At 35.6% G+C, this 14,056-nt stretch overlaps 1 protein-coding gene across 5 annotated transcripts in view; it reads right to left on the bottom strand.

The window, feature by feature from the left end:
* The window catches only part of STRN (striatin), a 74,942-nt gene that overhangs the window by 37,518 nt on the left and 23,368 nt on the right, over positions 1–14,056 (bottom strand). For all 5 annotated transcript variants that reach the window (XM_051613720.1, XM_051613721.1, XM_051613722.1 and 2 more), the window contains exons 3-5: positions 13,689–13,762; positions 10,600–10,678; positions 8,413–8,577 (exon numbers count right to left, since the gene is read on the bottom strand). In XM_051613720.1, coding sequence (XP_051469680.1) covers positions 8,413–8,577; positions 10,600–10,678; positions 13,689–13,762 — 318 coding nt within the window. The remainder of the gene's footprint in view (positions 1–8,412; positions 8,578–10,599; positions 10,679–13,688; positions 13,763–14,056) is intronic.

Raw genomic sequence — 14,056 nt, 5'->3', positions numbered from 1 at the left:
ATGAGATACAGTTCCTGGGAATTAGAGAGCAAGATGGACGTTGCCAGATCCCAATGAATGTGATTAACAAAATAACAGCTATAGCCCCACCAACTAAAAGGACATTCAAACATTTTTAGGAACTGCTGGTTTCTGAAGAATACGTATTCCTGATTACAGTCAAATTGTGAAATGAGGTGACCCAAAAGAAGAATGACTTGAAATGGGGTCCTGAACAACAGAAAGCTTTCTGAGCACATTAAAAAGGAGACTGTGCAGACAATGGCCACTGGGCCAGTTCCCACAGCTGGGTACAATGGTCCTACCTGGGGCCTCTGGCAGAAAGCACCATGGGAAACTCAAGGTTAATCCCTGAGATTCTGGAGCCAGAACTACAGAGATGCCGAGGGCAACTATTTAACTGAAAAGGAGATACTTGCAGCATATGAAGGAGTCAGAGCTGCTTTGGAAGAGATGGGCACTGAAGTGCAGGTCTTCCTAGCACCCTGATTGCCAGTACCGGGCTGGATGTTCAAGAGTAATGTTTCTCCTACACATCATGCCACTGACACTGTTTGGGAGCACACTTGTACGGGCACATGTATTTGCAGTAATTCCTATTCAGATTTGGATCTGTACTCACTTGACCTTAAATCAGGTGCTCTCACACTGCGGTTCAAAGTGACCACCAAAAACAAGGTTGTATCTTCTTTAGGTAACTGGTCTGAATCCAACTATCATTTCGACTATTTACATACTTTAGTGGGCAGGATATATAAATAATTGTAAACCTCCGTTTACACAGTGCGGTAAAAGGCATCTCATGCATTGGAAAACACAGTAGTTTATCATGTATTTCAAAACACCTGCAGAGTACAAAAATGTACAAAGTCAGCATAGTACCATGGAAGATTATTTGTGCTAAGACACAACTTCCAAGAAAGTATTAATTAGAACCAAAAAAAGAAAACTGAATCGACAGAATATTCTACAGGGAAAAGCTTTAAGCTAACAGAAAGGTTGATTTGCTATATTGTATCCCAATATACTTAAGTAGTCAAATCAAAAGTAGTTTAATCATTTAGCTATTTATCATCCTTTAGTAGCACATAAAACATAAGGCTCTTTAGATATTACTGTCAGCATGAACACTTAGAATACTGTAAAATATGTAAGAAAACATGTAGCCTTAGCTACTTTGTGTTATATACTTTGATGGCAATTTGAAGCTTGTTTGTTTCATTATTTTCCATCTGTTTAGTTTGTTTCTCTTATGGGGTCATTCATAACACAACATAAAAAAGCAAAAGTGGCAAAGATACAATGAGATATAGGGTAATATAATAAGTTACTTTAAAATCTATTTTAGAAAAAGAAACATAGCTCAACATTTCTGGGGCTTTTGTAGCCTCAAATACTTTTAAACAATAGAACAGAGCTCCAAAGGCAGGGACTGCAGGCATGAGAAAGGCAAGACTAGAACAAGGTTTGGGACCTGTTGTGAAAAAAAGGAGACCAAATAAACCAAAAAGGTCTCAAAAAAGGACGATTCTTCTTTACCAAACTGTCCTGGACCAAAACATACGTAAGGGAGAATGTAATTTTCAAAGTGAAATAATTTAGGTGTTTTCCTTCTTTCCTAGCCATACGACATAAAGAGAAACTGCTGGCGAATAACAAGCCAGAAACCCCAGACAGCAGAGGCAGCTACGGAAGCTGCCAAAGCAGAAAGCATAGAGCAACCAGATTTTGGCAGGACTTCCTCTACCCTGTGCTTCTCAGCTGCTGCTTCTGAATCTCTTTCCCACTGCTCCTTTCCTCAATTGTACTCTGCAACCACACTCTTTCACAGCTTCCTCCCCAGCTCCTAACTTTGTCTTCTTTCCTGGAGGATTTCATCTCAGTTAACCACTTCGTATCAAACCTAACATTAAAAAAATATATACATATAATTCATTCAACCAATACATAATCTTCTATGAGATGCTGTTAGCTCTGTGCATTACATCCTCCTCTCCAGTAGTCTTATCCACTTTGAGGGAGAGACTTCCTGCTACCCGTGTCTGCACATGATTAAGTACAACAGGACTAAATGCTTGCCACAAGCACAACACGTACAGTAACTAGTGCCAGAAACTATAGATACACTAATGCTGCTGGGTTTTCCATCTTACTACTAACAGATGGGCAGTGTGCAGATTTTGTGAATACTACTCTGGACATGGGGAACTTCTGATCACCAAAGATAAGGCTCTTTTTCCGGTTTAAAACACACAATGGTTGTTACAAATGGGCTGGTAGCTGAAGTACTTGCTTCCCTTAAAGTGACATAAACCTGAAATCACATTAATATTTTTGTCCTCAGAAGCTGCCAGAATTTTTTGCAACTGTGACTGCCCTGAAAATCTCAATCCAACTTTTATTTTGCAGACTGTTCAATTACTCAGATTTTTCTTCAACTCTTGGCTCCTTTAAGTCTAAAAAATAAAAATCTCCTCCCATGAAATATAAGAGATATGATTTGTAGATATTCCACATGTACTATTTAAAGCAAGTGTGGCTCTTGGTGGGCCTCAGTGGGCCATTCAGCCAACTCTTCATCTTCTGCCCTGTAGTCACATGGCTCAAAACAAGTATTTTGTGTAAAAATCCAGTTGGCTCTGACATTATAATACTAGCAGCTTTATAAAATACTGGCAGCTTTATAAAATATTCAGGATCTTAATATAAATCCTGTTTCTTACTCAGTGAAAAGTAGAAACTATAACCTACAGGAAAGGTGAGGCTGTGACGTGGAAACTAAAAAAACACATTGATGATACCTTTCCTGCTCCCAGCACAATCCAGAACATTTCATATTTCCAAGTAGAGTTTTAACTTAGACCAAAACCACAATAGAGACATTTATTTTCTTTGTAGCCCACACATTCAGTATTTCTATCATTACTTTCCCATTTGTTAATAATAACCCTTGGGAGTCTGTGGCCATGTCCAGGCAGACTCTCATAAATGTCTCCCATGAACTGCCCAACCATAAGGCCATTAACTGCCTCAGCCCTATGACCTCCCTCTAAGGAAAAAGTAGAGGGACTTTTTGTTTGTTTTATCAAAGAGATACACAAGTTACCTTAAATAAAACCAGATTTTATTGATAAATTCAGAAGCAGGAAGAAGTACCACAGTAAAGCTAAATAAACACAAGTTCAGCTTAGGCTGAGAAATGTTTCTGGGGCCATGTACAGGAAAAAGCCTGTTGTGACTGAGCATTAGAACAGCTATTCTAGTATACACTATCTTGAGTCATTTTAATTGGCTCAGTTTCCTCCTGCTATCAAAGTGTGCTACTGCAAGGTCATGAATCTTATTAACTACCAATATAATTTTGTTATTTCATGTTTTAACACAGTCTTTTCAATGTGACTAGTTAAGAGTCCTTTCAAACTGGACACAGTATATAAATGCATGCAAATTCAAATGTATTCCTTCCTATGAGGACTATTAAGTACTATTTGTTACTTCTCCAATACTGTGCAAAATCTTTCATAATGCAGCATAGAAAATATAAAACTAATGATTTATAAAACTATGAAACAACAATCAAAATTTACACACATAGGGTAGGCTAGACAGTCAGACACAACCTCTAAAATCTCTTACAAATTCACACCACACAATGCAAGGACCAGTGTAATATATACTATGACTGGTAAGCAACACTTACAAAATGGTTTGGATATAAATTGGAATCACGAAGGAATGCCATTTAAAAAGGAAAGGCCACTTCTCTTGGCAAATCTAGTCAGATAACTATAATGTCAAATAAACAAGCATTTTAAAGAATAAAAAATAAAAATTAATTCAGTGCTTGTTTTTCTAAGTTATTTCTCCATTCACCTCCCCTCTCTTTGCTTCACTCTCTCCTACTGCACAGCTTCTCTGCCTCTCTCTCCCCATTCCCTCTGTACCATGAGTCTTATTTGACATTTTCAAGAAGTATCCCTCAAACCCTTAAAGCCATAGATCTGTGCCAACGAAATTAAAAGAGCGGCCCATTGGTATTACTTTCTTCATAAAAACCCCCAGTTTACCTATTTATAATTTCTAGTTTAATGCATCTGTTGAAAATGTCCAGGTCTTACCTAAATTAGGAATCTCTGAAATGTCAATTACATCACTGCAAGATGGAGGTAGGGAGAAATGGGAAAAAGGTGAAAAACACCAACCCAAATACAGCAGTAAAGCAAATAAGGCAAATAGATTTTGTTGTTTTTTTAAAATTTTCTTTTCATAATTCAGTATTTTAGTCTTGCATACAATTTTGGAAATATTTTTCATGGCAGATGTTACCTCAGTTTGTAAAATCATAGATATTTTCCCAAATAAACCATTTTATAAGCAAGTCAATGCACAACAAACATCAGCCAGTATGCAGCAGTTTCATTACATGGGTCAGTGTTAATAGGATTTAGAAATACAAGGAGTTATTCAAGTCCTTCTGAGATAGAAAGATGTTCATTTGCTGAAGTGTTAGTTGCAATCATTTGTTGTACACCAGAAAGATAAGGTCTTCAACATGTTCAATATTTGAAAAGGACTTTGGATTTGCTCTCAAAATTGAGGTTTGATGCCTTTTTGCTCATGTAAAGTATAGGCAGTGGAAGCCGTATGTGGTTCAATAGAAAAAAAAAAACAAAACAAGGCCAATAGATCAGTTTCAGAGAGAGACTAACGTATCTTTAAGGGTCATTTTTCTTTAAAGAACTTCTACTTCAATATAGTTCTAATGATCAAACCCTTAACAAGAACTCAGATAATTTATCTATATTGTTCTTATCTATACACACGTCCATACATATATGTATATACACATGTATGCTTGGTATACCCTTACTCCTTTCCAGTTATATTCCTTTATTATATTTGCTTCTGCTCATATAAAATGCTAGTCAAATACAAACTTTCAAGAAGGTAAAAGAATTTGACTAGTTAGTCAATAAGATAAAGCTATTAAGAATGAGGTATTAAGTGAGCTGAAGATACTTAAATAATCTCATGTTTTCAAGGCTAATAGTGGTATCTGCAGACAGATTTCATTTCTGTTTCAGTTAGTTAGGGGAAAACACCCATTATTCTCACTGCAGGTGTTAAAAATTTCAACCTTTATTATAATGTTATTATTTTAGTATCTATTTTTGAGTCCAGTCATGCCAAGTGGTACTTATCTTTTGTAATGGAAGTGAGCTGATTTGAAGAAACTGAAAACAGATTCCCTTTTAAATTCCATTTTAAAAGTGGAAACACAGACTATATCTATCTCAGGTTATCATATTAACATTTCACTTATGGAATCAAAATCTTCCAGGTTGTATTCAAAATCCACATGATGTCTTGAGTGCTAAGTTTTCAAGAGGATCTGTACATCAGCAAATAAACAGGCAATGTAAGAATACAAGTTTGGCCACAGATGTAGCAGCTACTAACACACACAGACTGAGGCTACTTCACCTAATAGCAAGATGAGAAATTTATTTGTTTCTTAAGGTTTTCAGACAACAGTAGTTTGGTTCATTACTGTAGCAAAAGAAGAAAAGAAAACCAAAGAGGTGCGGGAGTTCTCTGATATAATTGCAGCCCTTTAAGATACAGAAAATTAAGCTGACAGGTATGCGTGACCAGATGACAATTTTCTACAATAACTGGAGCCTAGCAGAATTCAAGTTTACATATTGTCTGCTGCAAATAAATATTACTTTCATATGTAGTTGCACTACAGTAACTACTAACATTTCTACATACCAAAGTAAACAGCATCAACTTCACAATAATCATTACAAACGTTCTCCCCAGCCTTTACGATAAAAAAAGGCTTGATTTACTGCTGATACCACAGCACTGAGTGTCCAAACCCTGCCCGTTGAAGTAGTTGTAACTGGTACAACAGACAACAGGGCATAACTGGTATAACAGACAACTTTTCAAAACTTGGAAAAGATGTAGTGAGTTATGGCCTACCTACCCACCATGAAGCATACACTTCTCACATACCTAGGCTCACAGGAAAAATGCCAGGGATGATCATTGCAACAATCAAAGGCATTAAAAAAAAAAAAAAAAAAAAAAGCCAGAATTCAGCTGAGCCACATAAATTTTTCCCAGTTCCACCAACCAGATAGAAAAAGAGCTGAACTGAGTTTTCAAACACTCACTGAGAGCTCCAATTGGGATCAGGGGCAAGTCTGCCTTAAATCTCAGTCACCTATTCAATGCTAATACTCCTGAAAAAGAAGCTGTTCTACACATGCTTAAGTCATGCTGACAATAGATGAGACAGGGAACAGATAAGTATAAGCTAATAGAGAACAACATCTAATCTCATTGCTGATTTCCCATCTGTCATAAAGCTGCACTTGGAAATCTCAGAGGCAAGTGATGATGCATTTGGCAGGAGGTGAACAGTACCACATGCCACAGAAACATCAAGGTGTAACATTTTACATCATCTAGTAGCAAAAGACGAAATAGCTGCTGAACAACAGGCAGTATCTGCCTGGAAGAAAGCCATGGAATGCTTCATCCATGGAAAATTGAAAAGGATTATCTGAAAGCTTACTTGTAACATCTGGAAGAATCACAGCATGTAAAGCTAGTCCTCTACTCAGACTAACTAAGGAATTGTAGTAAAATTACATTTTTTTCCTCTCTGTGAGGGAGATATCAGCTATCATCCACAAACTCAAAATCACCCATGAAGACTGATGTGACTATGTTGAACAGATCCCTGGAAAATTCTTCTACTATAAAACCCTGGAGTCACTTCTCACACATGAGGTATCAGAAGGCTCCCCTGAGATTTCTAACAGACTGCCATGTAGGCATCACAAGTGACATGAAAACAGTTCCTCAAAGCATGCAGCTTGACCAGCTTGACAAGCTTGCAGAGCCACAGTGGAAGTGAACTCATTTTTCTCCACCAGTGAATATCCTCAGCCACAGGGTAGACTGCAAAGTGTTTGATCTAATATCACATCTATCTAGAACACAAGATGATATGCAGATACACAGAAATACAAATGTATCCAAAACTGCTATATCAAAATCACTGTTCAAGCATTTTCTCCACCAAATAAATACCACATAAGTATATCCATTTGTTTCAAAACTGAAATAAACACATTTTAACTAATTTTAAAATTAAGAGGAGGAGCCTTATTTACCCACTTCCCCTAAGATGAAGTAACCCCTTCACCAGAAACCAAACTAAAATTGTAATCTACCAAGCATTCCTACTTCTTAAAAAAAAAAAAAAAGCTGCTGTATGTAAATTACATGGCTTGTCAACTATGGAAGAACAATATATTTTAGTAGCTTGGGGTTTTTTTCATACATTCAGATTTTCCACCTCACAGCATTATATTTAATTACATAACAATGAACTTCTGCCCTTATGTAACTTGTTGGCCTAAAGTTGCTGCAGCTATCTGCTGGGTATAATGAAACTTTACAAATGCTTTTTAAAAAAACAGAATGTGTCATATAACAGTATTAGACCTTAGGAAAAAAAAAAGTATTTAATTTTACCAGATCAGTTCACAAAAGGAAAAAAAGAGAGAGAACCTTTGGGGAAAGCTGTGCTCGCTGATGCAGCACAAACTAGTGGGAACAGTTACCTCATGTACTGTTCAGACAAACAATTCTGCATCATTTTCATTATTCTTCCAGTTTTGCAACTACAGTATCTTAAACAAGAACAGATTGTTTTACTGAAGCCTCTACCGTTAATTTCAGATGTAACTTTTGTTTTTTTAAACAAAACCCTCTGCACGAGAAAGGGAAGAAAACAGAAAAAATCCTCTTACGATTTCAACATTATTTAAAAGCAAAACTAAGCACAACAAGCTTTTACTCTCCTTGCCTGACTTTTCAGAATATTAGAAATATTGAAAAACAGAAATTAATACCTTATAGTTCAGTTGCATTTACATATGTATATCCATTAGTGGAAAATAAAACTTGGAGGAATCAGTATGTAACAAGTGAATTTGTTTTTCAGATCCAGACAAAAAAAATTCTATATCTCATATAGATTATCATGTCACAGTCCAAAAGAGCCAAGCCTGTAATCAATACAGTAACATTTTCAGCAATACAAATAAACCATTAACCTGATACAAAGCTGACCTCTAATCACTTGGCAGTTGTATCTCTAAGACACTTGATCTGACTTTGTGCTACCATGCAACTGAAAAAAAACTTACAGCACTTTTAAGCTGTGAATCTGCAGTTTCTTCCACACTTACTGCTTAAGGTAATAGAATTAGTTAAAATTGTTCTAATCTCCAACTACAGGAAAAATCCTGAAATCTTTTCAGCAAACAAAAGTTTGTTCTAAACCATTAAGTGCATTTATACAGCAAGTAACATCTTGATGCTTACCCAATCATCATGTTTTCTTTAATCTGGCCTTCTGTGCCATTTAACATCGGCTCTTGACTTCTGTTTTCCTTCTCTGAAGCATCACTTGAGAGGCCCAATAAAGCTCGTACTCGTTTCGACTTCACATCCAATATCGTGTCGGTATAGCCCACTTCTTGCAGATACCTGTATGAACAGAACTCATGGTAATCTTCCATGCATATGTCTCTTACTCAAAACAGTAAATGAAAACTTCTCCCTAAACTCATCTTCAACCCCTTAGCTTAGCAAAGTATGGTGCTGTGCTAATGAAACATGCTTATAAGTCATCCTGTACCAGCTGCAGAGGGATCGCCTCTTGCAGTACCAGCCTCTACAGTCACTGAGAAAAAAAAAAAAAAAATCAAAGAGCGAAGCAGTCAGAGGTTATACAATACGTTATTCATTCCTTTACTAAAATGGATGTAAAAAACACTTTCAATTAAAATAATTAGAACTGGTTAAAAAATCACCACAGTTACATGTACAACACGGTCAGTTTATTCTTCAACAACACATGAAAACTACACATGAAGTCTTAAAAGTAGTGTCAGATAGGTTCCTTATATAAGCATTATTAGAAAGCTAGAAAACAGAGAGAACAGATATAAATCCTGCAGCTGTAGTTACTAGTGAGAGTTGTTATTAATAACACACTAGGTTTGATAGAATGTCTGCCTTGCCTTTTTCTTATTCTACAATGGATATGCAAAATATTAATTTGTCTTGCATATAAGACCTGGGAAGCAAGAATCCTGGAATAGCTTGTATGAAAACCTCAAGGTCTAAAATTGATCTTTCATCAATATGATATATTGCCTTTGGAGGGCAAGGGGGACAGAGGGAAAATAATAATGAAAAATAAAAAAAGTAAAAATTGGTCCCTGTTCTTTCCTCTAGAATATGGAGTTATGGCACTGTCTTCTCAGGACCACTGGTCAACATTCTAGAGCACTCTAAAGAAGTTAAATTATACTTTACAGTAACAGCTGTTACAAATCAAGGTCATGCACCTTTCCTGCAAGAAGATTTTCCTCCAATTAGTTAACAATATTCTCTATATAACCACATTAGGAGAGAAATACTGATTGTTGGCTACAAAAAAATCAAAGTTGTCTATGCAAAACAAGAGTCCATCAGTAATACACACTCTGTTTTCAGCACTGTGTCACTTATTTTTTAATTACACTGAGAAGGAATGACTTATCTTCAAAACCATTAATCCAAGTCAAGACCATTTTATTCATTTTTACTCAACATTCATGCTAAGATTTGAAAAGAACAGCATGTACAAGCCATACAACAGACAACTGTATAACTCCTTGGAAAAAGGTCCTTTAATATAAGCTCCAGACTATCCCTACTGCCTCCCTCCCATCTCATTTAATCCGATGTAATACATTAAAAAAATCAGAAACGGAAAGTTTTGCTAGGCGATTAGAAGACCTTAGACTTTCACTACCAGCATAGCGGATGAGACAAATGCATGAAAAAGCAGGTAGACACACGTTGATGACAGGTCTTTAAGAGACCTCTTCAATTTAAACTAGGAGCTGTAATCAAAGGGAAAAAAACAACAACAAACAAAACAAACATAAAAACCACCACACAAAATGGTACCCAAATACCTTAAAAATTAATTAACTCATTATGACCAGAATTCAAAAATTGATTTAGACTAACAGATGTTTGCTTCATTGACATGAACTGAGAACTTGAAACCTTCTAGTCTAACCTTCTGGATATTTTGTTTTCTTTGCACCTAAAACAGGCCAAAATAAAAGTTAGCCCTCTCCAACAGCAGTTATTTTTATTATACATAGCTCTTAACAGAATTACTTGTGTATGTTGTTTTTTAATTGCAAAGTGTCATGACCCACTGTCTTCCTGAGCAGATTGTTTTATTATACTCTGTGAAAGAAAAGCAAGAGAGATTAGGTGTTTCTCATTTGATAAGGCTTCTCATCTGAAGTTCTGAAATACTAAATTTTTTCAAAAACCTAGGAAAATTAGGGCAGAAGCTGAATGAACTTCATCACACACACCAACTTTTCTTGAAAGAAAATTACCAAAAAAAATTCAAATACCACTGTAATCACATTTCATTACCAGATTTTTTTCCCTTGCATTTGTTATTTGAAATTTTTATTGCTTTTTTCAAGCACTTACTGTCTTAGCAGCTGTCGTCCTTGTTTCCATATTAGCTGACTGTTCTGTTGTGGCTGAATCTCTGTCTCATTCCCTTCATCTGGAAAAGATCATTTAATTACAAACATTTTTTTCCTTGTCCTAATTTTCAGAAAGATTCCAATCCACTTGGAAAGACAAATGTGATTTGTCTTAACATGATTAGGAATGGCTTAATAACAAAAGATTCAAAGTGTCAATAATCACTCAAGAAAGAATAAAAAAATGCACATAGCACATAACTAGTGCTATGTTCACATAAAGACTGCCAGTGCCTTCCCTTCTGTCTCCCATCCAAAGGCCCCATCTTACTCCTTATTCTTTAATGGAACATAATCATGTAGACAATCTGCAGTTCTATTTTTGCTTCCAATATAATTGCTGTTCATAATTTAAGTTTGAATACAACATCTTTAACTGCTAGCAATATCAAATGCACCTGCAGCACGGTATCTATTTAAAACCTACTGTATAATCAATTTCCTTAATATTTGGCTATACAATATAAAACAAATCCACTCATATCCACTTTAAATTAATCCTTATTTGTATTAGTGTTGTGGAAGGACAAAAAAAAATACAACAGGATTTGTTTGTTTAGTTTTTAACCTGAAAAGCTGTTCAAAAGTTTTTCACATTTTTTGCACAACCATCAATTTATATTCAAACAGTACTACTGCAGGAAAATACACAAAAAATTATGTGGCTGTTCTGTTGAGAAACGTATCTGAACAATGTCAATCAACAGCTACACATATATTCCATATATAGCTTCATAATACATTGTGGGGATTTTTTTCCCCCTCCTCCCGGAGATACATAATGATATGCTGACCCAGATAAAAGATCTTGGTTTATTATCTACAAAAGCCTCTACAAAACTTGAAACTCTTGTGATCCAAGCACTAAAGGATGAACAATCTTCTAGTGTAAACAAAAATGAAAAACCAGAAAAACCTGTGGTATAATCCTATGAGTAACTTGGTATGTGATGTGGGAATGCGTTTGTCCTTATCATGAAGTAATTTATCTTTGAACAACTCAATTAACACCACACAGAAAAAAACCACCACCACTCCCTCAAAGTAGCTATCAAAGATTAATCAGAATTCACACCCAAGAAGTGTCAAATGAATTTTATCCATCTGAAATTCACAAATTTATTTAATAGCGACCATGGTAAATATTCAGTTGCACGATGACCTTCTGACAACAGCTGAACACAACTCAAGCCAGCACACAACTACCAAAGCTCAGTCTGGAAGACTTAAAACATGACTGAGATAAATCTGCCTGAAAAATCCTTCTTGTGAAGGCACTGTTAAGCACAACTACAGGCAAACATTCTCTTTTGCTTAGTCCTCTCAAAACTGATGCTGGGTGGCTGTAACTTTTCAGAGAAGAATGAAGGGATTTGCATTATAAGCAAATAAAAGCAGAAGATATCACAAGTATTTAAAAAAAAAAAGCACTATCCCTTCATCAGGAGATTAAACTCTCTCTTCTAAGCTATATTACTGACTTCCCAAGAGATCACAGGAAAAACAACAAACAAGGACCCATTTGGAAGAACTACTAGAAACACATGTATTTTCTTGACTGGACAGGAAAAATTGGGGTGGGAGGGGAAGACACGGACATACAAGTAAGCATCTATTAAAGACAACTCCAAAGAAACATGGTAACGAAGTTTCTATTTTAAGAGTATCTTTTTAATACATCCAGATTTTATGTAGAACAGAAGTGTACATTTCCGACATCTGCATATATAGAATGCAGCAGGTTAAATCAGAATAATGGAATTTAACAAAGGTAATTCTATTAATGTTCATTTTGCAGAAGTAATGCACTGGCTATGGCTCTGTCAGGCAAGCCAGTCTGCACTACATTCCTCAGCTGGAAACCAGAGCAACAACCTATAGCTGCATGCTGACAAATTAAAAAAAAACAAGGATGTCTAGGATCTTGGTATGATCACTACAAAGTTTTCTCTTAGTCCAGATACAGATTGGGGTATTCCATTTAGTAACACCAAATTAAACTATTTCTTCGCTTCAGAAATAGTCTTGATGATAATGTGTAATAACATTTCTCCAAAATTTATTATACCTTGCACAAGAAAAGAGCAATGTGAAGTTATATCAGTTGCTGTGGGGTTAGATTTTTTTGTTTGTTCATGCTTTTTAAATAACCTTCTGAATCCATTGAGATAAGAACTAACCATGAGAGTAATCCAGACCATTCCTTTCACAAACCAAGGGACAGAGCTGAGGTTTGCAGACTTTCTAATAGTCCTCCTTTACATATAGATGTTTCTAGTCTTGTTGCTGTAGTAAGAGTATCAGAGGACTGAGATACAAAAATCATCACCTATTACTTCTCCTTTCAAGGGCTTGACCTATCACACATCTCCGTTTCCCCCTCCTTCTTTTTTTTTCCTGAGAAAAGGACGGGGAGATAAAGGGAAGGATGAAAGGAAGTAATTTAAATTTTTAATTCCTCCAATTCACTGCTTAAAACTATTTGTGTGAAGTAGGAGACACAACCTCTAGAAAAATAAATCATCTTTCCAGAAGCCAAGCAAAGAAGCCAAGCAGGAAAAGTGTCACTCTCAAACTGACTTATGCCTAATATGCACTTTCCTTATTTTTCTCCTAGAATACCATTGAGGTAATTGAACAAAAAATGATGTGCTATACATTTCATGTACTCTGCCATTAAACTTTTTTCAGAAGAATTATTCAAATTTTAAAGGATTCTGTAGCTATAAATCTAGTATGTCCCTGCCCAAAAATATCCATACACTACTAAGGAAGAGAAAAACTATTCTCTCCAGGAGTGGTTTGTTGGTTTAGGTTTTTTAAATCTAAACTAATTTGATGTATTAATAGACTCTTTCAGAGCATTAGCATATATTTTTAATTTTACAAGAGTAAAATACAGTCTTTATTAAATATCTTTATTCCCACTGCTTCCATTAAGTGGCTTATTTTATCAAAATTATCAGCATTTGTACAAACTACAGTTAAGCTTTTATGCTAGTAATAATCTCATTATTAAGACATTCTTACCAGAATCATAGTTTGGTGGCTTCGTATCTCCCTGATTCAATTCTGTGCCATATTTTAATTTGTGATATTTAGCCCTGAAAGAAAAAAAAAAAAAGAAAGAAACTATTAGCACACTTAAAGAGTATCTCTACAAAAATAAATGTCACCTATCTTCATTTGAAAAGCCACTCCTTTCTTCTAGACTAGGAACAAAGCAGGTAATTTCAGCAGGACTTCAGATACATAATTTTGCATAATTATTTTTTCCAATGTTGACACATAATTGCAAAGTGAATACCAATGAAACATAGGATCAGTCGACTGCAGATTTTACAAAGTGCTATTACAACAGAAAAAGGTTTCTTCCCTGCGGACATGGTCTACTCACT

This window comes from Apus apus, chromosome 3 (assembly GCF_020740795.1).
Source record: "Apus apus isolate bApuApu2 chromosome 3, bApuApu2.pri.cur, whole genome shotgun sequence".
Lineage (NCBI taxonomy): Eukaryota > Metazoa > Chordata > Aves > Apodiformes > Apodidae > Apus > Apus apus.
Note: the sequence above shows the minus strand (reverse complement) of the source record. Positions and strands in the feature narration are given on the sequence as shown.